The 26,561-nt window shown below is 44.0% G+C and overlaps 1 protein-coding gene across 1 annotated transcript in view; it reads left to right on the top strand.

The window, feature by feature from the left end:
• FAM131C (family with sequence similarity 131 member C) overlaps positions 1-26,561 on the top strand; it is a 396,305-nt gene that overhangs the window by 302,771 nt on the left and 66,973 nt on the right. Inside the window, exon 5 of the mRNA XM_078642544.1 lies at positions 18,148-18,330. Within this exon, the coding sequence (XP_078498670.1) occupies positions 18,148-18,330 (183 nt within the window). The remainder of the gene's footprint in view (positions 1-18,147; positions 18,331-26,561) is intronic.

The following is a 26,561-nucleotide window of genomic DNA, read 5'->3' as shown; positions in this document are numbered from 1 at the left end:
ACCCGATAGCCAACGTTTCTCTTGCCCCAACAGCAGGTACTCCACATGTAGTAAAAGTAGGAGTAATGGCCTCGTTGCCCGAAGATTTAATAATAGGGACCGATAACCCAGGCTTCTTACAACTGTTCAAAAGAACATTAGATCCCTTTATTAGTTCCAAAATTGCCAGCTGTGACACATCGGAACCTGATGTCAAAAACGGTCTGTTCATCCTGAGGTTATCACATTAAACTTTGCAAAATTATCGAAGCATGCAATGTCGCCCACCCGCGGTTCCACCAAGGCAGCGGGATATGACTTGTATAGCGCCTATGACTATGAAATACCCGCCAAAGAAAAGGCTTTGATAAAAACCGACATTCAAATAGCAATCCCCCCCGGTTGTTATGGCAGGATTGCTCCACGCTCAGGTCTTGCTGCAAAACACTTTATAGACGTCGGAGCCGGCGTGATTGATGAGGATTATAGAGGAAATGTAATGATTCTCCTCTTTAATTTGGGAACAGAGAAATTTGTGGTCAGAAAAGGGGACCGAGTAGCTCAGTTACTCTGTGAACGCATAGCCACGCCTACGTTACAGGAACTAGGTGAGTTAGATCACACGGATCGTGGAGTTGGGGGTTTTGGATCTACCGACCAACAGGAAAAGTCGATCCCAGCTCTCCTATCACCTGATCCATGGGTCCTGGATCGTACTTTTAGATTTGCTCAAATCAGTGACCCCACTCTTTTTAATGCATGGGAACAAGCCAGCCAGAGCACCGAGGGTTCCGATGGTTATCCAAAATTTGTGATTCAGAATGAATTACTGTACAGAATTGGAAAAGTGGGTGATTCACCCCAACTACTGGTACCCTCCTCTTTCCGAGATCAAGTACTTTTCTTCGGTCATAGCCACCTCGTTGCTGGTCATGCAGGGGCTGAAAAGACGACTCAATCCATCCTCAAACATTTTTTCTGGCCAGGAATATATAAAGACACTGAGACTTACTGTAGTAAGTGCGAGATATGCCAAAGATTGAACATGGTTCGTCCACCGGCTGTTCCACTGCAACCTTTGCCTATTATTGGGAAGCCTTTCGAGAGAGTGGGCATGGACCTTATTGGTCCTTTGCCCAAAACTCGTAAAGGTTTTCAACACATATTGGTCGTGGTTGACTATGCAACAAGATTCCCCGAGGCATTTCCGTTATCAGCGGCAAATTCTAAACAGGTTGGGGATAAAATGGTAGAGCTCTTTAGTAGAGTTGGATTTCCGAAAGAAATTTTGACCGACCAAGGGACACCATTTATCTCAAAACTAATGAAAGATATATGCAGGACATTGGACATTCACCAGATCCGTACCTCTGTCTACCATCCTCAGACGGACGGTCTGGTGGAGAGATATAATCGTACTCTAAAATCTACCCTTCGAAAAATGATGGAAGTTAGTCGGGCCGATTGGGATAGGATGTTGCCACTGGCTTTATATGCCATTAGAGCTCAGAAACAGAGCAGCACAGGAATATCTGCCTTCGAACTACTCTACGGGCAGCAACCCCGATCCCTTTTGGAAATGACTAGGGACGCATGGGTTCATGAAACACCAGAGGAAACTGCGGCAACTCTGGACTATGCTAACAACCTCAGATCAAAAATTGGAAAGCTAAGAGAATTGGCTTTGACACATCTTACTGCTAGCCAACACAGACAAAAACGTGCCTATGATCGAGGAAAGAAATGGAGACAGTTGCAAATAAACGACTGGGGTTTAGTTCTCCTCCCCTCCTCCACACACAAATTTAAGGCAGAATGGATGGGTCCCTATAGAGTAGTCGGGACGATAGGTCGAACCAGTTACAAATTGCAAATCTCACCCCTCAAACAGCAATCTTACCATATCAATCTTTTAAAAAAATGGTTGGGTCCTCCTCCATCTGAGATTCATTTAACTGATGCAACACGGTCTACAATGTCCACAGGGGACCAACTTGTCCTTAACGAGGACCTGACTACCATACAACAAACTGAACTTAGGGGACTGCTTGAAAAACAGGGAGATGTTTTTTCTAACCAGCCAGGGAGAACTTCAATGGCCGAACATTGTATTGTGACTCCACCGGGAAAGAAGGTTAGGATCAAACCTTATCGAGTTCCGGAAGCTCGAAGATCAGCCATTAAAAGCGAGATTCACGAAATGCTCCGCCTTGGGGTAATTCAACCTTCCAAAAGCGACTGGTCTAGCCCCATAGTAATGGTTCCTAAACCTGATGGCAGCAGACGTTTCTGCATGGACTTTAGGGCTTTAAATGACATCTCGATGTTTGATGCGTACCCTATACCCAGAGTGGACGAGCTCATCGAAAAACTAGGAAGCTCGAAATATATCTCGACCCTTGATTTAACAAAAGGGTATTGGCAAGTTCCTCTTAGGCCTGAGGATAGGAAAAAGACTGCTTTTTCTACAGAGGAGGGACATTTTGAATTTACCGTCCTGCCTTTTGGTTTGCATGGAGCTCCTGCAACGTTCCAGCGCCTAATGAACACTGTACTTGCCGGGTTGTCTAATTTCACCTCAGCTTATTTGGACGATATTGTGATCTACAGTCCGTATTGGCAGTCTCACCTCTGTCATCTACAGAAAGTCCTGGCGACTCTCCGAGATGCTGGCCTTACGGTTAACGCAAAGAAATGTAAGATTGCCTTCCAGAAAGTCAAATACTTGGGATATGTACTCGGTCACGGATTAATTGAACCTCAGATTGAGAAAGTTCGTGCTATTGCGGAAACACAGTTCCCCTCTACTAGAAAGGAAATGAGATCCTTCCTAGGTCTTGTTGGGTACTACCGACGTTTTATTCCACAATTTGCTGATTTGGCTGCCCCTCTGACGGATGCTCTCAGAAACGTAGGAAAGTCCTCCACGCCTGTGGTTCCAACTGATCAAATGCTCGAGGCTTTACGAATCTTAAAATCTGTTATCATGTCTACGCCAGTTCTCGCGTCCCCAGACTTCTCTCGCCCATTTGCATTACATACTGATGCATCGGATTATGGAATTGGGGCCGTGCTGTCTCAAGTGGACGTGGATGGGCATGACCACCCCATACTTTATGTTAGCCGGAAGTTGTTCCCTCGTGAGCTCAAATATGCCACGATTGAGAAAGAATGCCTCGCTATCAAGTGGGCTGTTGAAAAGTTGGCATACTATCTGGAGGGACGTAGATTTGATCTATTCACTGATCATGCTCCGCTACTGTGGATGGCTCGCAACAAGGCAAATAACACTAGAGTCCTACGATGGTTTCTATCTCTACAGCCCTTCTCTTTCTCTATTCATCACCGAAAAGGCATTGACAATATTGGGGCTGACTTTTTATCACGTCACCCACTCCCCGATCGTGAGTGTCCGGAGGGGGAGGTGTGTAACGGCGTAACCCCATCACAAGTCCAGGGGTATGTACAGGACTCGCCTCCTAAATTGTCCACTATCTCTTTTCCTTCTTTACACTTCCCACAGAACGTCGACATTGACTTGGAAGAACAGGAGAATGATACAATACAGTGGCGCTTTAATTCTGACTGGAACTACGAGTGGGAGGAGTCACGGCCTGACGTGGAGGCGTCATATACGGAGAGCGAGAAAGCAACGGTGTGCTTGTTCACCAGGAGGGAGAGAGGTGTCGACCTGAGCGAGGATAACGGGAGAAGCAGAGCGGAGGAGAGAGCGGAAGTACTCGACGACGAAGAGGAGACGAGAGACGACGAACAGAAGACGGAGAGGGAGAAGCCGGGAGGCCACCGACACCACGAGCCGCCCAGCCATACACCCGGGGGAGGTGTATGGCTCACCCAGGTACGAAACAAAATCAAGGGCTGGGTCACTAGTAGGAGTGTCTTTACCGCTTAACTTGGGCGTCCACCAACCCCCGGTTCCCTGTACCCGACCCTGAGCACATTTCCCTCACTGCGACGTTGTAGATAGTTGTGTGGCACGGTTTGGAACTCCCTCACTCCTTTTTCCCTGAGAGTGCTAGAAAAAGAGAACAGTTGACTTACCACCTCTTGTCTCACTCTGTTTGTACCGAGCGGCATGACGGAATCCGACAAGACGACAACCCGACGGGATCCAGAGAGAAACCGTCTCCCCGAAACTACAGGGCGTGGGTCCAGAAGACCTGAGAGAAGCCGCTCACCTCGCCGAACTACACAACCCAAGAAGAAGAGTTCTGACCTATTGTATTATAAAATAAAACCCATAAAGACTAAAAAACCGAGTATTACCTTTTCATCCTGCGCCCGTCACAGTCACCCGACCAATAATTTCGCCACTTCTGGCTTCGGGCCCATATACTTTACTTTATCATATACATTGATCAGGTGCCCACACAATCTACTAACAATAATTGTGAGTTCCTTTTCGATTTATTTTCAGTGTACCCAACTTACCATCCACCGTTATGGGTACCTATGACCACGATGGGTCAGGGAGCTAGCTGTAAAAGGAAAGGCAGCAAAATACACCATTCAAAATATGACTTTACTTTTTATAAAATGACCACGGACAACTGGAAGTTTTGAAAGTTTATCTTAAATTCAAATAAAGGGCAGTCATACAGCTTTATCAAAAGAATACTAGTGCGACAGGGAACCCGCTAAGTGAGAGGAAAACTAAGATAAGGGGCAAGGTGAACACGCTATAAATTTGAGTTACTTAGTCAGTTTTCGAGAGAAAAACCAAGACCATATCAGGAAGTTGCAAACTGCAATACAGAAAATGATTTCTAAAAGGTAGGGTAACATAGGAACACGCTATGAAATCAAATGCAAATGACTTTATGAAATGCAATGGTTGCAAGAGAAAGCATGGAAAATTATCACGTGCAAAGGTATGTCTTTATTGAAGCAAAGACAGAAAAATAGAAAGGTGCAGTTTAAGAACTCAGAGCAATATTTACCTAGACTGGTGTGAAAACCAACCCTGGCCACGGGTCAGATAAGGACAGGAAAACCCTCAAGGAAGGATAACCCTCAGTAGGACAGCAGGTGCAGAATGGACACCCCAGGACAGGACAGGAAACCCAGATTCGGATCAGGACAGGATCACCAGGATACGACCAGAACCCGCAGTTCGGAAGCAACGCCTGCGCTCCACCCTCTCTGCAGCTATCGATCAGGACCCCGATTGGGTCAGCGAATTCCCAGAAAAAGTGCTTCGCCAGCACTTAAGGTTCAGTAAAACCTTCAGAGTCTATGGTCAAATTTCGGACAGAGAACTCCGCAGCACCTCTGTATCAAGTCACCTATTGAGTGCGTTGGGTCAGTGACAGGTCAGCTATTCAGACAAGTCGGACAAATTCTCTAGCTAAACCTAGGCTAGTTATACTGTTTTGGGACAGGGTACCACCCCCCAAATGTTGCAAAGTGTCACAATCCCCAATTTGGATTGGTCCTAAGGTAGGCTTTGGTTAACACACCAATCAGAACAGACTATTCTAAGGCCTAATTTGCATCCTAAGGTGCCGCCTAGCAAGATTTGGGTTCCCACGAGAAGTCACACGGAATACAATGAAAACTTATACATTTGTTACAATATAGGGACATTTGCTCCATCCTCCTGGGTCAGAGGTAATTCTCCCATGAGCATCTTGACTGTGGCTGCCAGCTGGCTGAGTTCCACGGTCCAAGGTTGTCTTTGGCCTCGCATTTTGAGCATGCGCAGAAAGGACCTTCAAAATGGCTCACGACCCATTCGGACCCCCATTTCCCGTGATACATGAAAAGTAAGCAAAAACAAATTAGTACATAAAAATAAATGAATGTATTACATGTCATGATTTCACATTTTAGGTTCATCATTATAAAAATATACTATGCATTATTGGTAAGTGCAACAAACAATTTCACAAGAGCAGCAGCACAAAGCTTCACCACGTTATAGCCATCTTATTGCTTATTACGCATGCGCACCCTTTCCCTCCAAAACTATCTCTACACGAAGTCACGTGAGTGTGACTGACGCATGCGCAGAAGAGGAAAGTCAAGCAGCGGCCATTTTAGAAACACGGATTAATCGTATTAGTAAAACACATAGGCAAGCTTCTCTATCATACATATATATCGGAAATAAAAGATATTAGTAAAACATACAATTCGTTACGAGGTTACAACGGTTTCGAGGTTCATGAATCGAGCAAGTCGCGATGCGAAATCTTGCTCTATCAATTATAGATATATATATATATATCTATATATATATCTATATATATATCTATATATATATATATATATATATATATATATATATATATATATATATATATATATATATATATATATAGATATATATATATATAGATATATATATATATATATACTAGCAGCCCATCCCGACGTTGTCCGGGTATAAAATAGAATGTGTGTAATGTGTGCATTTGGCAAGGGCAATTTATTTTAAAATCTCGCGGTACACAAAATTTTTTGTTTCATTAGAATAGGGACGGAGAAGGGCCAGCTGCAGCCCTGGTTGATGTTAGCAGGCGCGTGTAATTGGTGTAGTGATCCGCCGCCTGATCCCGGCTACAGCCCTGGTTGATGTTAGCAGGCGCGTGTAATGTCGTTGAATGAGAGAGTTATCAGCCGCGGGTGAATCCGTTTAATGAGAGAGTGGAGTGATAGCGAGTGGGAGAGGCTGCAGTAATTGTCCCCGCAGACACGCTCATTTGCGTGTTCCCCCGCTTGAGGCCCAGAAGCAGGCCTGTTTGATGTTAGCAGGCGCGTGTTCCCCCGCTTGAGGCCCAGCTGCAGCCCTGGTTGATGTTATCAGGCGCGTGTAATTAGTGTACTGATCCGCCGCCTGAGCCCGACTAGAGCCCTGGTTGATGGTAGCAGGCGCGTCTAATTTTATTGAATGAGAGAGTTCAGTAACATCGCGCAGGAGAGGCTGCAGTAATGTTACTTACCAGGCCTCCAGCTGAACGCGTTTGTCATGCCCCAGCACACGGGCACAGCAGACGATCTTCTGATTAATGTACGACCCACATGGCATGAAGGGCGGAACGTAGCACACGCCCCCAGCGTTTCTCACGCCCCCAGCATGCCCCTTGATGCGGCACAATTGCGTTCACATGGCATGAAGGCCGGACACACGCCCCCAGCGTTTCTCACGCCCTCTGCGTGTCACGCCCCCAGCTGCCCCTTGATGCTGCGCAGCAACGTAATTGGCGCTTGTATGTACGACTCACATGGCATGAAGGGGGAACACACGCCCCCCTCATTTGTCACGCCCCCCTCGTTTGTCACGCCCCCAGGGTTTGTCACGCCCCCAGCACACGCCCACAGCCCACGATGTGATGGCCGTACCACACACCCCCAGCGTTAGTCATGCCCCCAGCCCACGCCCAAAGCACAATGCAGACACGCCCACAAGGGACTACTTTGCTGGCACGGTTCTTTTACCTTTTAAATGTATATGATATCCTGTGGTACAATTGTATGTCTTGCACTGTATGATTGTGATGAACACCACTGTTTCTTGAAAAGTTAATAAAAACAATAATAAAAAAAATGTATATGGTGGCCGTCTGCATAGCCTATGTCCTTCTGCTGTAACTGCCCTTTCCAACGCTGTATTGGGTGTTGTGATTGGTGCTGTGGTTACTGAGATTACCCACCTCAAAGGTTTGGGCTCTCTCTTTATAATATTAGTATGGATATATATATATATATATATATGCATTGGCCTGCTGTGCATCGATTCTTTTAAAAAGACTTTTTAATGTGCACAGCATGGACCCGTTTTCCCAATTTTTTCATCTGGAGAGAATCCTTTCCAACCTCCCCAGAGTGTTGGGTGCGCTCACTCAGGAAGATTTTTGCCCCGGATTATTTTGCTTCCAAGACAGGGCCCTGCTGCAGGCCTCCCTCATTCTGAGTATTTTGCAGTAGTGTGAGGTTATACATTTTATGAATTAACTTTGTAACTTTAAAAATAATTTACAGTACATTGAAGACAAGTATGATAAAAGCATCTGTGTAAAATTTACAACTGAAACTAAACCCACAAAATGCATTGCACATATCAATTGATAAACACGGGAGTCCCCCTCCTACGTTCCATACACCCCCCACCATCCTTTGTTTGTGGCAGCCACCACTGAAAATGTGTACAGCTTAAGCCCTCATTACGATCGACCCATGTTATTGTGATACGTGCAACTCCTGTTACTGCACATATCGGAATCATCAGTTTTGTGATAAATATCAGCAGGTCAAAATTGCTGATATTTATCTGCGGGAAAATGCCTCATATTGACCAAAATATGCGGCTTTTGATGTGGTAATCACTAAAATCTGCATGTTAGTCTCCAAAACGTGTAATTGGGTGGTATTTATCGCACCTGAAGCATTCCGATTCAACACAGTATTTTGTGCTTAATTTGAGCCGGTGGTTTCCAGTGCTCGGCACCGGCACTTAATTGCCAGGATTGACGCTTATGACAGTCTGCAACATGGTGGCGCTGTCTGCCGAATTTAGAGATAAGCACAGCACAAGTTTATTTTTAATATAATATACATTGAAATTGATAAATACCTGCCACCTGAGCCATTTATATTGCTTTGGAGGCCTGAAACAGAATGAATTGTCACACTTGTAAGAGTGTGATGGTAAGTTCTTATGTTGGCACTGTCTTTGGCAGTGCTGATAGGAGCAACAGATGATGCAAGCTGTGGTGTCCTCCTGTTGAGGGCCTTGGCACTATTTTTTTCACAAATTAAGCACTTTATTATCAGATGTAATATATTATTTGCCGGGACGCGTGTTAAAATCAACTCCAGGAATCAAACAAATTAAGTTGGTATTTATTATCCAGCACAGCACTCATAGCCCCACTGCTTCAAGATCCACATGCAACTGGCTTCCCTTCTCCCAACCACCTTCCAGAATGCAGAAAGAGAATTACTCTCATGTGTGTGGGCGGTGGAACATTTTAGGTTATATGTGTGGGGGTTTTAGGTTTGTCCTCAGAACAGACCATAAACCGCTTGTTAATATATTGTCCACAGGTGGTGGTTGGCATTCTACTGCCAGGATTGCAAGGTTATCATCAAGATTGCAAGAGTACAATTTTAGCACGGAGTATGCCCCAGGGAAGAAAAATTTTACTGCCGATTTTCTATCACGTTTGCCCTGTGAGCAGGACAAAGTGGATGTGGTTAAGGAAGGAGAATTCATTGTGACTATAGCTGATGTGATAGGAGACCAGTTTCAAGAGGTTACTGAAGAGAGGTTGGACAGTTGTGTAAGGATGGATGATAGGTGGAGTTCCCTTAAAAAATACATAATGGAAGGATGGCCTAAAAAAAAGTTAATTAAAGAAGAGCTTTTACCATTTACGAAAGTAGCGGAAGAATTGGAGTGGGAAAATGTTTTTTTGTTTAAGTCAGGCAAATGTGTTCCACCACAAGGTGTACAAGAGGTCATAATTAACTTGGCTCATAAGACACATCAGGGTATATCTTCTATGAAGAGGTTGATTAGGGCTTTCTTTTGGTGGCCTGGAATGGAAGCATTTATAGATAGGGTAGTGAGAGAATGTGAAGAGCGTGTGTCGAGTGAGAGAATGCTAAGAACTTATGTTCCACCTTTAAAGGTTGCTAAGTGGCCAGACATGCCGTGGCAAATGTTAGCCTTTGATATTTCAGGCCCATTTAAGAATTTACCAGAAAGTCACAGTATGCCTTAGTGTTGATTGATTTCCACTCAAAATGGCCAGAAGTAAAATTCGTATCTATTGCTACTACAAATGCAGTGATTGTTTTTTTTAAAGAAATCTTTGCTCGAGAAGGTTGTCCTTCTGTGTTGATTACAGACAATGGAGTGCAATTGAAATCAATAGAGATGGAGAATTATTTAAAGGAATATGGCATTACACACAAGTGTACATCGTTATATGAACCACATGAGAATGGCCAGGTGGAACGATTTAATAGGGTGTTGAAGTCATATATAACAGATGTGGTGAAAACGCGCGGTGAATGGATGAATGAGTTAAGAGAGAGATTGTGGGTTTATCGGATTACACCTCATACAACAACAGAGCTTAGTCCCTTTAAACTACTCAAAGGAAGAGACCCCGCTTCAAAAATATGTCCATGGTGGTTTAAGAACAAGTGTCAAGGTAAATTGGATATTAAAGAATGTGTACAAGATACAGCTAGGAGGTTGGAAGTGAAGCAAAACAAGACCATGAATTGGTACAATAGGAAATGGAAGGTTAGGACTCATGATTTTGTTGTGGGAGATTGGGTAAGAATTATGAGACCAGGTCTAATGTTGAAAAGGTCATGTAAATTTGGAAAACCTATACAGATCAAAAAAGTGTTTACTAATTCTGTAATTACTCAAGATGGGAAATTGTGGAATGTAAGAAGAATTGCTAAGTGCAATAATTTTGTTTCTGATTCCAGTTCTAGATGTAAATCCAACACTGATGTTTTAGGACAAAGTGTTGATGGCACGGTAGCTTCAAGCGTAATGAGGGTCTTAGACAAGTGCCATTATTGTTTACTTTTATTGATTTAAAATCTGCTCTTGATTTGCTCAACAGTGATGAACTATGGCTTGCATTGGACTTCCAGGGGCTTGAAAACCCATTAATATTGGTACTTATAGGTGATTCATCAGCTGGAGTATGTTAAAGTCACCGTGGGAAATGCACTGAAGGCTTTTCAATCACAGTTGAAGCACTTCAAGGTTGTGTGCTTGCATCTCTACTTTTCTGCCCGTTTCTGAATGATGTTTACAATTACCTTAATGGGGTTCATCTTGGTAACCCAAAGACGTCTACATGGAAAAAATCAACATTACTATTTGCTGATGACACAGAGTTGCTTTCATTGACGGAATTGTCCATGCACCTTTTAATCGAGGCATTTGAAAAATATTGTACCATGAAAAGGCTGATCGGAAATTTTCCTAAAACAAAGGTTATGAATATGAAACCGACATCTCCTCTCAAGAGATTACCTTGCATTAGTGATCACCTGTTTGAACGAGCGACTAACTCTGATTACCTGGGGATTCCATTTGACTCAAAGTTAACTTGGATTGGGCATAGAGAATAACAGCCTGTGTAAGGAGGCTCTCTTCAGAAGCTGCTCTGAGATGTAAAGCTAGGTTGAGCAGTCATCCGATAAGTTGAATATTACAAACCTGTAAGATGAAGACAGTCGGGCCAGCAATTTATGGAAGGGAGCTGTGAAGTCATCTGGACGTCATAAAAAGAACAGGGCCGGACTGGCCATAGCGGACACCGGGTGTTTCCCGGTGGGCCGGAAAGGAGGGGTGCGGTTTTAGACCCCTGGGGGGCGGTTTTGTTACAGGTCGCTAGGGCTGGACTGCCGTAGCGGGCACCGAGCGTTTCACCGGTTGGCCACCAGCGGGGGCCGTTTTTGTTATCGGGGGCCAGTATTATCAGCCCCCTGTAACAGAAACGGCTGAATGAAACCGGCTCTTGTAAACAGCTCGGCTCCACTCCCCCTCCCACCCAGGAGGGCACGGCCGAGCAGTTTGTCAGTGCTGCAATATGGGCTACCTGTAACAAAAGCGGCAGCGGGAGTGATGCTTCCCACTCGCACCGCCCCCCGTGCCCCTTTGGGGGCGTTCGAGCTGAGAGTCACATGATGCTGAGCTGAGGCTAGCGCTGGGGATCAAACAGTGAGCCCGCGCTCAGGCAGGTTTATATAGTAAAGCTATGTCTGAGGTTGCATCTCTTAGAGGAGCAACCGATAAATAGCTGTTTTGACATGTTATGAGTAATGGGAAGGATATATAGCTACCCTGCATCTGCAACAGCTTATACAGCCAAAATGATAAGCCACTGGTACATTAAAACTGTGACACGTCACCAAGCATGGCTCCTTTACCAATAGATGCTTTGACTACATGTATAATATTGGTGGTGCACCAAGCATGCTTTCATTGTGGGTAGAGGACTACTGCCCCTGCCCTGGGTGTAGCATAAAGCGGTGGTGGCAGCAAACCATGTTTCGGAAGGATAAATATTGGGACCAGATCATTTCATCTGTGTCACAGGGAGTGAGACCTTCTGACCTCATTTGTGTAAAGTTCCGCTGTTATGTGTATGCCCGAAACCTTGCATTTGCATTCTGTGTGTACGTCAAGTGCATGATGATGTGTGGTGCCTGTATCACATGTATAATTGCAGTTGTGTTTGTATGAGAGAAGCTTAAGTACAGGAGTGTAACTTATGTTTGTTGTGGGTTTTAGATGACAATAAAAAAAACAATAAAGACTGACTTGACTAGTCGGACCATCAGTAAACATGTGGTATATACATGGTCCACAAAAGAACACAATACCGTAGAAAGACATTCTCAAAGTCCAAGCTGTTAATCTTTATCCACTTCCTTCAACACTACAAATTTAGCATGTGCATACTCACTGACATCCTCAGTGCATGACACATTGTAAATTTAGTGCTTCGCTTCTTCTTGCTGTTTCCACAACACACAAGATTTTTCACTTTGTATAGGGAGATTCTTGATACATCTACACTCTACAAGTTTCTAAAATATATGCGTTGTTAAGCTGGCCTTCAATTTACACTTCACATGTTCATGTCCAAGAAATAGCAATACACAAATAGTGTCAATGATTGACATATCTGTGCATATGTATACATGTATGTAGCTATACAGTATTTCTATATCACAAACTTAGTCAGAAGGCAGCGGAGCCGTGTACAAGGTCAAAAGCAAGTATAAATTTAAGGAGGAAAAGGATATGAAGCTGGTTTGTAGATGTTCATGCATTGTAATATACTGTCCTTTGAAGAGGTGTGTTTTCAATTCTTTCCTATATTAGATCAGCATTGGGGTGGTCCTGATGGATATGTGGATGTAGTCCTAGATCCTGGGTCCATAGATGGAAAAGTCCTGGTTTCTTTTTTACACTTCTTAATCTACAATCTGATTGTGTCCTGGCTGCAGGTGTGCTGAGTCTGAACGATAAGCAAGGGTGGTGGTCGTGATAGCTTTGAAAAAGACGCAGCTGATTTTGAAGATAGTGTGGGCCATCAAGGGGAGCCAATGAAGTTCCATGAGGATAGTGGTTATTTGATCATGTTTCTTGAAGCCTGGTTCGAGATGTGCTGCTGCCTGTAGGATACTCTTAAAGGGTACCAGTGTGGAGTCTAAGAACCATAGAGAAGGGCATTAAAGCCATTAGTTGTGAGAGTAAGAAGGATTAAACAGCAGTTCTGAGGTCGCTTTCTGGAAGAAATGGTTTGACTTTCTTCACTAGAGAGAGCTGGTAGCAAGCCATCTTTGCGTTTTTGGGCCGTGTGTTTCTTGAGCGTGAAGTTGGTGTCCAGGTTGAATCCAAGTGACTTGGCATTCAGTGAAGTTGGGGTTTGAAGCCAGCAAGGTTTATGTCATTGAGCCAGATTTGTACTGGATTTTGTTTATTGCTCTTGGCAAATAACAGGAATTCTGTCTTGGTTGGGTTGAGCTTTAGGTAGGTATGATGTGCAAGCAGTGTTTGAGGCACTGGATGTGCGAAGCAGAGGAAACTTTCAAGTAGAGTTCTGTGTCATCAAATATTGGTGAATCTTGATGCTGTTATCTGCGAGTAGAGCAACAAGCAGCTCCAGGTACATTCTAAAGATGACAGGAGACAATATGGAGAACTGGGGTATTCCACCGGTGATAGGAATAATTTGTGACCTGGAGGTGCCTATGTGAACAGACTGTGTCAGTTGGAAAGGTAAGAGAAGAACCAATGAAGGACATTGCCATTGAATCCCATTTGAGAATCCATGTTGTGTATGAGGGTGGGATGATTGACTGTTTCGAAGGAAAACAAATTGTGCTAGTAGTCCGTGAAATCATGTTCACGCTTATGTCTCTAAGAAGAGGCTGTTTTCCTTTGCATGAGGCAATGAGTATGTCAGGCCAATCCTCAGCTAATCCCAGCCTCTAAGGACACCACTTTGCTGTAATCCTTTCCTTTCTCTGATTCATTAGAGCTGCTTTACTTTTTTGTATTATAGCTGGATTTGTATAGAGCTTCAAACCCCTGACGATGTGTTAAAGCACTTTCACAGAACTCTATGTGACATGCATGGTAGTAAGGGTCTTGCTTGATAAGAGTGCCCAACATGAGAGGTTTTTCGGGGTCATGCATGGAGACCACAGTTGCCCTTCTGAATTGTTATATATTACCTGGTTATTTCCCACAATAACCGCCTGATAATTCTCACCCCTGTGATCATTTCCTTTCTCATCTGATCTAGTCAGCGCCAGGATGCCTGCAATGGTGGTAGTGCGCTTAACAAATGCCAAAAATAATAATAAATAATACTGCGCATCCACATGCAGTGGAGTCAAAATGAGTGAGAGATGGGACGCGTCACCTTATAAGGTGTTGTTATGTGTGATTGTAAGAGGGTAAGAATGTATTGTGGCCCGCTTGCAGAATGCGTTTGTGTTGTGTACAGTTGGTGGAGGCTGCTCATACCATGTGACAGCTACTAAATATGTAGCTTATTATCTTATTTACATCATATGTGGTTATCTTGCATAGATTCTGCATGGATTGCATAGATACTTCTGGACCTAAGTTGGACACTCTGGTTTTCAAGCTAACTACTATGTAATTTGGCGTTTTACTCATTAGGCCTGATTAGGAGTCAGGTGGCAAATTGCAATCCCTGTGTAAACAGGAATCTGCACAGGGATCGTGTTACAAATTGTGTAACGATTATCACACTCACATAATTCTGCCCCGACATACATCTTAAAATACAGCAGGAAAAATTGTCATTTCTTGTGCAATAAATATTGCCTCTGCAAGCTGTCCTTCATGACAAGAAATATTTACCATACCCTGTAAACAACTTACTCAGGGGTGAAGCTATTTGGCTTGTGGGGTAAATACACAGCGCGTTTTGCACAACTCATAATAAGGACATTTGTGTGTTAAAGCATTGTATGAGGACAGCTATAAAATTTGGCATGAACTTGGCCTTCCTTGACATCTACACTTGAGCATGCGCAGACCTTTATCAACCGAAAATCATCTACTCTTCCCTGGCAATCTGTGGGCCTCATTTATGAGGCTGTGCGTCACTTTTACGCCGCCGGTGCGTCACTCTTTGTGACGCACCAGTGGCGTAAAAAATGCGCCTTGTTGCGCCATATTTACAAAGTGACTCATCTAGGTAGATGCGTCACTTTGTAAACCCCTGCGCCACATTATACCTGCGCCAGGTATAATGTATGCAAGGGGGGCGTATTGACGCAAGAAAGGGTCATGGAAGTGACGCAGTGAAATCTATAAAATTTCACTGCGCCACTTCTAGGACACAAATGCGTCAATTTCTTACGCCTGCCTCACAGCAGGCGTAAGACTGACGCAGGCCCTTTCACATGGGGCTTGCCCCATGTGAAAGGACACATAGCTGGAGTTGCTTCACTTTTGTGACACACTCCGGCAATGTGTCACTTTTGCATCATACAGATACGTCAAAAATACTGACGTATCTGTAACTCCTTGCGCCAGGATGCGTCATACTGTAAATATGACGCATCATTGGGGTCGCAAGGAGGGTGCAGTGAAAAGTGACGGATGGCTGTTTTCACGCAGCGATGCATCACTTTTCATAAATGAGGCCCTGTGTTTTTTCCCCCTTTTAGTTTGTTAAACAACCTCAAACTTTGCACTTGCCCTTCTCATGGCGATCAGAAAATCTTGCATCTTTTTTAATCCACCTCATCGTATCTATATATATATATATATATATATATATATATATATATATATATATATATATATATATATATTAACAAAATCCGGCTCAATTGCCCAGTCCAATGGCGCTCTGATATCGGTGCACGACTCCCAAGCAGAGCCCCGCTTGTATAAATTGCACAAATCCTCTTTTGAAAAAGAAGAACGAGTCGGCACTCACGGAGTATATATCCCAATCCTTTTTTATTCTTTTGTGAACACAGCCAGCATAGCACAAAGCTTTGTGCTATGCTGGCTGTGTTCACAAAAGAATAAAAAAGGATTGGGATATATACTCCGTGAGTGCCGACTCGTTCTTCTTCTTTTTCAAAAGAGGATTTGTGCAATATATATATATATATATATATATATATTTAGTTAACCAGAAATTATTTATTACACACCTCAAGGATGCCAGGCACTTGCCCGCACTCACCTAAAGCAGGAAAGTTCTGCATGTTTTATGACATTACTTCTTAGTCACTTCTTAGTTTCTGTAACCGTGGATCAACTCTGTTTCACTTTTGTGACTTCTTATTAAAGTGAAAAATACGACACAAACCCGGCTCATTGCCTTGTAATACCTGGGTGCAAAAACATTTCCCTTTCCTTCTCTTTGCCCCAAGCATTTTCCTCCTTTTCGCTTAAAGTGTTACTGTGTCAGGAGCATCCCATCACAGGACTTAAGCTGATTGGCCTGTGGGGGCGACCCATTTCGTTTTAGTTCTTTTGCTGTGTGACGAGAGCTCATGTCTTCACACAACACATATACCACATTCTACAACACACATAAAGATACAGAAAGGGTCTTTTGATGGTCTCTTTGAGCCACTGGCTAAAGTGGCTCAGCTGGCTCTAGGCATTGGATGTCAGATTGCCTGTCAGTAATGGTATCAGCCCCCAGATTTCACGAATGTTTACTACTTAAAATAGTAGTTCACACACATATTTTTTATTTATTGGGAGTGCCTCCGCACACTCCTTGGATCCTTTAAACCGCTGACCTCCACCCTGTTTACTTTTTTGAGGTGCCCCATGACCGTCTCTTTTCCGCTTAACTAGTTTTTACTGCTTGATTCACTTGTAAGTGCTTCGTGCACTTTGTCTTTCAAGCAGTAAAGTAAAAAAATGGCCACTGGCACCTCTCAGCGCATTAATTGCGATACTGTATTTATTTATTTTTATTTTTCCGGTTTTGTATAGAGCGAACAAGACCCTTGCAGGTATCAGAGCGCTTTACAGTGCAAATATAGGTGAATGGAATATACATATAAATACACAGAATTATGTGAATACAGTACTGGTAACTATTAGAGATTAGCACATATCTACAAGAGTGTATAAGAAAAAGTTTGTGAATTTGGACATGAGAATCGATACTTAGTGGAATATGTGATGCATGTGCATACACGGTGTTCCAAGATGACTTTCTTATGCACACATAAATGTGCGTGCCTTGCAACACGTACACACGCATGCACCATGATGCCTGCACACACGAGTTATGATATGGCGGTAGACATTTTAGCATTTTTTTTTACTTTACCATTCCAACATGGCCATGTCAGAAATGTAAACTAATTAAAAAGTGGCCACAATGTGCCACTGCAAATAAGAACTGGTGAAACCATTAGGCCGGCATTCACCTTCTAAAATCAAGACCGGCGAACGTATGCTTTACAAACACATGTTATGTTATGTTACATTATTTTATGTTAAGACCTACTGGCTTTGCCGAAGCTTGTTCGCAATCATTTGGCAGTGGATTTATCTGGACAGGGTAGAGAGTAGTAAAGAATGGATGGGCTATGTGAATCTTCAAAACCAGAAGCCAATAATTCACTCTAACACACAAACGTTGATGGGAGCAATGCTTGCAATAAGTTTAACCACTGGCAAACGCTTGCGGTAGCATTCCAAGCCATCGTTCTTTTGCTCACCTGGCCACCTCAGCTTGCAAGCATTCCTTCCATCACATTTGTGTGTTTCATGTACCCCTAAAAATTCACTGACTGGCAAGTTGTCCGATTTCTTGACAAAATGGTGCCTTGTAAAAAACAGTCTGCCAGTGTAGAGACTATCATATGAATGACTGTGTCTCGTCTTTTGGATTTTTAGAGGCAGCTGTGCTTGGCACGTGAATCATTTGACCTCATTACTACTACTTCTCAGCAACACTGATCCTAGTGCAATTTTTCACCATTGCCACCTATCCATCCGCTTGTGAGATAGTCCAGGACTTTCTTGACTAAAGCATCCTTTTCCGCACACCTGCTTGCATGTCCTTTCTCCAGGCCTCTAGTGGAGAAAGATCCTCACCCTAATGCCTGTGTGACTTCTGTCCCCTCTAGGATTAGTACAGACCATCAAGGACCACATCACCAAGCCAACAGCCATGGCACGTGGCCGCGTTGCCCACCTGATAGAGTGGAAGGGTTGGAGCACACAGCAGACTGGCTGGGACCCCTCCCTGACGGACGAGGAGCATTACTCCTGCCTCACGGATGAACTGAAGGAAGCCCGCTTCGCTGCAGGTACCTATGGTTGGGGATATGAGGGTTGTGGTGTAACACTGCGGTAATGAACATACTGTGTAGAACATGGCAGGAGGTTGAACTTTAGGGCACTGAACATGTGACAGTCGTAGAGGTTCCACAGCAAAGTAACTGTGGATGGATCACTCAGTTCTCCAAAGCCTGGAGTTCAAGCCACTCCTGCCCCCAGTCGAAGCCGGTGCAGTTGGGGTGGCTTCCTACACATTGTGAGACATATGAGAAGACATGCACTGCACAGGGGCAGATCCTGGTGGCCAGACTTGGCATGGCTGTTTACCTTCATGTCGTGTGCACTCATTTACTCAGCCTCAGAGACTTACTGTTGTGACATGTTGGGTTTCTGTAGAGTTTTATGCCACCCTAAAGTCACCTCGGAGCCCTAAGGAGCCCGGCGGTAGGAGAGACGCACAAGAGGATCTGGTAGGGAGGTCGGCCGGGTTAGAGGGAATGAGGACAGGCCTTGGTGATGGATGGATAAATATGGTGATCTATCCCAAAACACATTTTTTTCTCTGTACGCAGCAATACGTTCTTGTGCTGAGTTGAGCTTAGCTATTTGTTCAACAAGTAGGGAGAGATGGGGAGTGGAGCAAAAGAGGTAGGGTGGGCGGCAAGATAAGTGTTGTAGGGAATAACATAAGACAGGTGTCTTGAGAAGTAAGATTGCTGTTTATTGCGAAGGACAGCACACAACCATTCCAACAGCATGCCCAGTCAAGACTACCTGGTCACCCTAGCACGCTTTGCCAGAGTGTCAGTGGCGACATTCTACAACAGGTTCCAAACAGAACCTACATTAAGAACAACCCATAACACATCTTCCACCTTAACAAACACCAAACAAAAATTCAAAACTATAATACATGAAATAACCAAAACTATGAAAGGAAATACAAGAATAAATAACACAAGTTCGACCATCAAAATAATACATAGCATGTACAATATAATATAAAGTAGTACAGGCTCCCATGGAAACAAACACAACTGAATAACAGTAATGGATTTGCAAAAGCGAACGAAAGATTAATCAAATCAACCCTCATGCAAATCAAATAGTTAGTACAAGACCTATTCATGTAAATATTTAGGGAGAACAGTATTCATTATGTTTCGTACCCTCCCAGTGACAAATGAGGAACAAACTGGATCTGCCACATCACTCCAGGCAACATTAGTAGATTCACCACATGGGCCAGCGTCAGGACTAGAAGATGACTGAATTTCTTGAATGGGACGAGAATCTCCCACTCCCTCAATATTACACCCAAGGTAACCCCACCTAATTAGCCCTACTCAACTCATCCTTCAACCACCATTCATCCTCCATATCCAGAACTTCATTAGGCCACTTTTCCACACCCGCACCAGTACCACACTCAAGTTCATTCTTCACCAGAGCCGCCCTACTCTTGCTCCACCATTTCCCATTTTCAACAAATATGGCATGATCGGAAACTTTCCCTGCACATGTGGCTGGGAAAAACATAGAACCCAGCTTCTTTTGCCCCTGAGGTCTGTTAACCTTCACCAAAATCCCTACTTGGAAAATTACATCCATAACATTGCGAAAAGCATAATTCCTCACCTTGCACCTCCTTTGCTCTTCTCTGACCTTGCTCCACACATCCTCATTACCAGAGACTCTCTTGCTTGCTTCAGTTTCCTCCAAAACCCACACAGCAGATAAATAACAAGTAGAGTGCCTACCTTTCAGAAGTACAAAACGAGAAACTCCTGTAGAAGAATGTAGGTATTATGGTAACTCCACACCCTATCATGGACAACCTTCACCACTTCTACTCCAGCAGCCAACGCTAACTGGACAGTTTCCTTCAACATTCGGTTAACTCTTTCTACCATCCTGTTGCTTTGTGGACTTTACAGAGTAACCATGGGATGTTTAATACAATGGTCATTAATAAACTCTTGTATGGCGTTAGATTTGAACTGCACCCCATTGTCAGTGACAATAACCTTGGGATAACCTTCCCTCTCAAACAAGGATGACAAGAACCCTACCACCACCTCTATGTTGGGTTCTTTAAAAACGTATACTACACCCACTTAGAGTGGTAATCCACAAGCACCAAGCATATCTCATACACACTGGTAAATCAAACATAGGACCCACAAGTCCATATCCAACTTTTCCCATGGGCCCTTAGAAAATTCATCTGGGCACAAAGGATTTTGATAAACCCTCAAGGACTTGTCGGCTTGACTACAACCTATGCATTGGTCTACCCACATATCTACTTCATTGTCTATTCCTTGCCACCAATAAAAGTCACACACCCTTTTTTGTGCCGGTCATGCAAACATGAACTTGATGTGTAAGATTTACCAATCACTTCCTTTGAAAACTTGAGGGAATAAGCCTGTTCCCACACAGCACCAATTCATTGTCAATGGAAAGCTCGTCTTTAACTTTGTAAAAAGGTGTAATATCATCACTCACTTTCCTTTCCTGAGGCCAACCCTTGGTAATGAACTGTCTTAACTTGATTTGACAATTTTCCTTACACCCCTTCCATTCCACATACAAAATCGTGTTACTGGCAACTACCACACCATTGTGGCATCTACTGTCACAATTGACTAAGGGCCTGATTACAAGTTCCCTGTGATGGAGGTGAAGTGGCGGTTGTGGGCCGCCCACCCGTGGTCCGAGTGCCACATTACAAGTGTGGGGGTCAGACCGCAAAAGGACCGCCGCAACCGCCAGGGACCCACGATCCTCAGCAGTGGTGCGGTGGTCCTAAGGCCACAATATGCTTGGCGGTGTTGCTGCGCACTGCCAAGCATAATGCGAGTTTCCTCCCCGCCTCGCTTTTCACGGCAGCGAGCTCACAGGGAAAAGTGAGGTGGGGAGGAAACAAAGAGGGCCCTGTAAGGGGGCCATGCCCCTGGGCCTGGGTATACATGCAGCGAGGCACAACATGTGCCCCCCTGTGTGCATGCACCCTCTGTTCCTGCATGGCATAGACTTAATAGTCCATGCCATGCAGGAATGGCCTTTGACATGGGCATTGCCGTGCCTTTTCGAAAGGCACCACTGTAGGAACACAAAAGGACCACCCACCAGACTACAAAAGACTGGAGGGGCGGTGGCGGTGAGCTTTGGCGGTGCTGGAGCAGGGCAGCGCTGTGGCAGCCTGTTCCCACACCGTCAAAGTGATGATCAGGCCCTTAGCATCATCTTTGAATGGAAATAAGGCAGGAGCATCCATAATCAACAGTTTCAAAACTTCAAATGCTTCATGTTTTTCAGTACCCCAAGCATATTCAGCCCCCTTGCGCAAAATTCTCCTAAGGGGTTTAGTTTGTAAAGCAAAAGTATGTATAAACCTGATTAATATTTGCACAGCCCTAAGAAGGATCTTAACTGATCCTTGTCTGTAGGCTCCAGGCTCTGTTTAATTGCATCAACCAAATCCAATTTAGGTTTAGTACCAGTTTTGGACAAAATGTGCCCTAAATACTCCACCTCTGGAGCCACGAAGCAACATTGATCTCTTTTCACAGTCAGACGTTGTCTTTCCAGTGTATCCAGTACATTATTTATTTGATCCTCCTCATTGCTTGTGAATATTAGGATATCGTTTTGGTTTACCAAAACCTGTTAATTATCTCCAAAAAGTTTAAACATTAATTTATGAAGCAGCCGATGCCAGGCCAAAAGGCAAGCGCAGGAACGTATAGACACCAAAAGGTGTGTTAAAGTGGATAATGATCTGGAATTAGCACACAAATATATCTGGTGGTATGCTGTTCTCAGGTCGATGGTGGAAAATACTTTAGCATCAACCAATTGTGCTAATGTCTCTTGGAATTTGAGGAGGGGAAAACAATCCTCAAAAATGTACTTGTTGAGAGATCTGAGGTCCACACAGAGCCTCATCTCACCATTCTTCTTTTTGGCCACCACCATGGGGGAAACCCACTCAGAAGAATCAACAGGCTCAATGACTTTTGCTGAACACAATTGATCTAAATGATCCTTCAATTGACCCCTAACACTCAACCGAACATTTCTTACTTTATGCACAACTAGCATAGCATCTCTTTTTTTAGAGGATCATGTTCTTGAATCCCTTCGCCAACCCAAGGCGTTTTTTAAAAAGTGATTTATGTACCTCAAGTAACCTTTTTCTCATTTGAAGTTGTGCTACAGAATCCATTAAGGATACGGGGCAATCTGTTCCTGTCTGAGCACCATGCCAAGTGCCCCTGATCTCTCTACCCCAAGATATTGTAGCCCTTATTTGCCACATACATCTTGATACAGATGGACATCTCTTGAAATTATAATAGAACCTTGATAAAAAACCATCAAGTCAATACTATGACCACCAAATGCAATGGTGCGTATGTCTGGAGGCGCAATTGGACTGAAAATCACTCTGAATAGTACATTTTGTCAGTTTTAATGGTGATTGGTGATCCAGAATCCACTGTGACTTTAAACTTGTTTTACCAATACTGATATCACAAATGGGATCCCCACTTTTAACATTACCTTGCGCAGTCTCCACCACCTTCATGGATAACACTATCCTAGTTTCTAATTCTTCTACCAACTCATGGTAAGGATGAGATTCCTCTTCCTTCACAAACCCACCTTTTGCGCACTCCTACTTTTTTTGTAATATGTCCCAATTCATTACACTTCAAACACAGTTTATTGACCGCAAGGCAATTTTTAGAAATTGGCTAAGTAGCTGCTGGTTACACACTTGAAAAGTATGTTGGAATAACCAACAGATCGCCCATCCTTCCTTGAATCTTTATCATTTGATTTGGCTTTGAGTGTGATTGCATGCACCTGTTCCGTAGATACTTATTCCTTGCCTTTGTTCAATTCCTTCAAAGGCTGGGTCGATATTTCAATTCCTCTGGCTAGCTCTAGTGTTTCCCAGAAATTGGGATTATGGCAACAGGACAATTTCTGCTGGATACACTTGTCAAAACAATTAACCAAAATTTAGTCCCTGAAATAATTATCCAGGTTTACCCTCAAGCTTCCATGTAGAGGCCAGGAAATTATCAATGGATTAAAACTGCGATTGTGTCCTGTTAAAAAACCTATGCCTTCAGCACCTAAACAATTGTAAAGCAGGGGCGATTTCCTTCTTGCATTAAATCTGTCCCTGTCAATAGCAATTAAATAGATGTCAAAGTTTTTAAACCATTGACCCACTACTTTTGAATTTTAGCTTCCACTAAGAATGGTTGTGAAATATCGGCATTTTGCATCTTGCACAAATTAAGATAAGACAAAAACACACTTAGAACTCCATCAACTGTATACTGCATCACCCACAACAACATCTGGAAGTTGTTAAACTTTGATGATAGCAACAGTCTAAAAGTTTGTTTCCCCCAAAGTCAAAACCTATAAATTACCATTCCCAGAGCATGTCTGTCTCTGAATTGAAATCTTGTATCAGAAATTCCTGATGAAAAATGCCAAAACTCCTATGATTTTGATATCACAGGGGTCTCAGGTGTGCTTCCTGGAATGAAAACAGGAGGTGTGCCCATCGCCAAGGACAAGCAAATACCATGCAGCAAAAGCTGTGCAAATACTCTAACTAGGTAACAGGAAGGCATGCCTATTGCAGAAGACAAGCCAACAAAGAAGCAGTAAGATGAGCCCGTAGCCGCAAACAGGATATCGGAATGGAGATCGATGACCACTGCAAATGCTGGAAATAGTGACAATAAGGCATGTTTATTGCCTAAGACAGGCCAATCAGGAAACAGCAAGGCATGCCTGTCGCTTCGAATGGACTTCGAGATGGAAATTCTTGCCCCAAAATATGGCTGCCAAACATAACTGACGTACTTTCGGTAGGAGATTGGGCTTGCTGTTGCGTGTAGGCACTCTAGATGACATGTGCGGCACAGACTAACAAAGAAAGCCAGGGACGTGAGAGAAACAGCGAGTGAACAGTTAGCAAAGCTTGCACTAACAAAGGTGGGTTCGAGGTACTGAGCTAGTAAAACAAAGCTCGTAGAAGTGGGGCCTGACACTCACAACAGCCATCTCCACAACTGCCTCCCAACACTTCCTGCCACTCCGCCTGCTTCCAACAGTATATGTGCATAAGTAAACACACCATCTCACAAGCCGCTCCATCTGAAACCAGCCTGAATAGCCACATAAGCAGAGCCCCATAACTTGCCTGACTGCCGTCATCAGATATAAGTCAAATAATACAGCCGTACTAGTGCTACTGCTGCCCTGAGACATGAGGTTGTAGCCGCTCGTCGCTAAAACGTGTTGTAAAGAACAACACGAGATAGGTGTCTTGGTAAATAAAGTTGCTGTTTATTACTGAGGACAATCATTCCAGCACCATGTCCAGTCAAGACTATGGGCCTTATTATGAGTTTGCCAGTTCTGTGGACCGCCGTACCAGGGGTGGCAGTTTGAGCATGGAGAGCTCGGCTATCTGTCGGCCGTATGACAAGTTGTGCAGATGGCCTTTGCAAAGACCCCGTCTGGACTGCTGAGACTGCCAGCAGACTGCTGACCACCGGGTCACGTTCAGGGAAAGACAGCTGCCATAGGCTGGTACAGGGTAGCTGCACTGCTGTGCGTATCATAAGTTGCCTGCTCCACTAGCAGACCATGGCAGTCCGACTGCCCGCTTTAAGGTGGCAATGATAAAGGATTTGGGGTGCATACTCACTGCTTTCTTGTCCCTCCAGGCAGAGTCCAATGTGGATCCCTTTCTTGAGGTTCCCCTCTTCACAGCAGGACCTTCACATCAAGGATTATGACCCCATTTGCGACGTTCTACAGGTGAGTCGCTTTGGTACCATAAACACATTGCCAGCACTGCCCACATATGGGCCGAACCCTGATAATGGGTAAATGGCATTTTTCCACATGTATCGTGCATATGTGTGCATCCTGTGTATGCAATCGAAATGCACACACAGGCATCAATATATTTAGAAAAAGTACTCACCACCTCTGCAAGATCCCCGCCGCCACACTGCCGGCACCGTGGTCAACTCATAATATGGTGGTCTTTGGACCACAAACGCCATGGGTTACTGGCGGGGACGGATGCGTTCTACAGTGGTCGGACCACCAAACTCATAATGAGGCCCTAACTGTTCAATCTATAACACTATGTCAGAATGTCCGTGACAACATTCTACCACAAGTTCCAAATGGAACCTACATTAAAAACAACCCGTAACAATAAGGCAGAAGGGTAAAGGAGAGGAAAGAAGGAGGAGTTCTAGTGAGGGTGATGGTGGACAATGTATGGCACTCTGGCCTGACATAGAGGCTAGTGTCACAGTATCTGTTCAATAGAGTTTAAGGCAGTCAGATTGAGCCCTTAGGAGGCAGGAGAATGGGCCCTTGATCCCAAGACCTCTCCACAGTGTCTTCTACCAGATCTATCTCTCATAGACCTCTCCCTAATGGATACATGTAGATGAGTGCCAATGCCTGAAGAGGCAGCTGCTGGAAGCAGGGAGAGCTGAGAGTTTCACATTTCCCAAGCTTCCGGAGGTGTAACCCTACAACTCACTTGGCTGAGTGAGGACTACACTGGGCATTCAGCATTCAAGATCTCACCTAAATTTCCTCCATGGCTGCTTTAGTAATGCTTCTGTCTTCCCTGTCGGACCTAGCCCCACATGGTTTGGGACTGATTTTTCAGAAGTGTCGAGGATGCCTATTGCATAACACAGCCCATTTCACTCCAAGATTTATTGTGGCAACAGGAAGAAGCCAGATTTGTTGGACCTGGGCCATATGAATAGAGGGCTGTTGGCATAATAGGGGCAGAGCCTATAATTCCAATACCACACAAAACAATGCGGCATACTTTATTGGCATTAGAATTTGCACCAGTCTATGCAAAAGGCGGAACAGTTAAAAAAGAACAGTCATTACATTGCAATTTGTGAAGGGGCAATGTTCAGAATAACATATTGATGTGTCAGTGCTTACACTTTGCAAGACAAGGAGAGACAAACAACTTAGCGCCTGATTACTAGTGACACATTCAATCGTGATCTCTGCACAGGGTTTGCAGTTACAAGTGGTGTGATGTTTATCGCATCCGGTAATTACCAGTTACAATAAAGATTGCACCCTTCATTCAAATATCGGCAGGTGAATCCTGCCAGATTTTAACTTGGGGAAAAAAGCATGGTATCTACCAGGATATGTGGAT

This window comes from Lissotriton helveticus, chromosome 5_1 (assembly GCF_964261635.1).
Source record: "Lissotriton helveticus chromosome 5_1, aLisHel1.1, whole genome shotgun sequence".
In the NCBI taxonomy this organism is placed as follows: Eukaryota; Metazoa; Chordata; class Amphibia; order Caudata; family Salamandridae; genus Lissotriton; species Lissotriton helveticus.
Note: the sequence above shows the minus strand (reverse complement) of the source record. Positions and strands in the feature narration are given on the sequence as shown.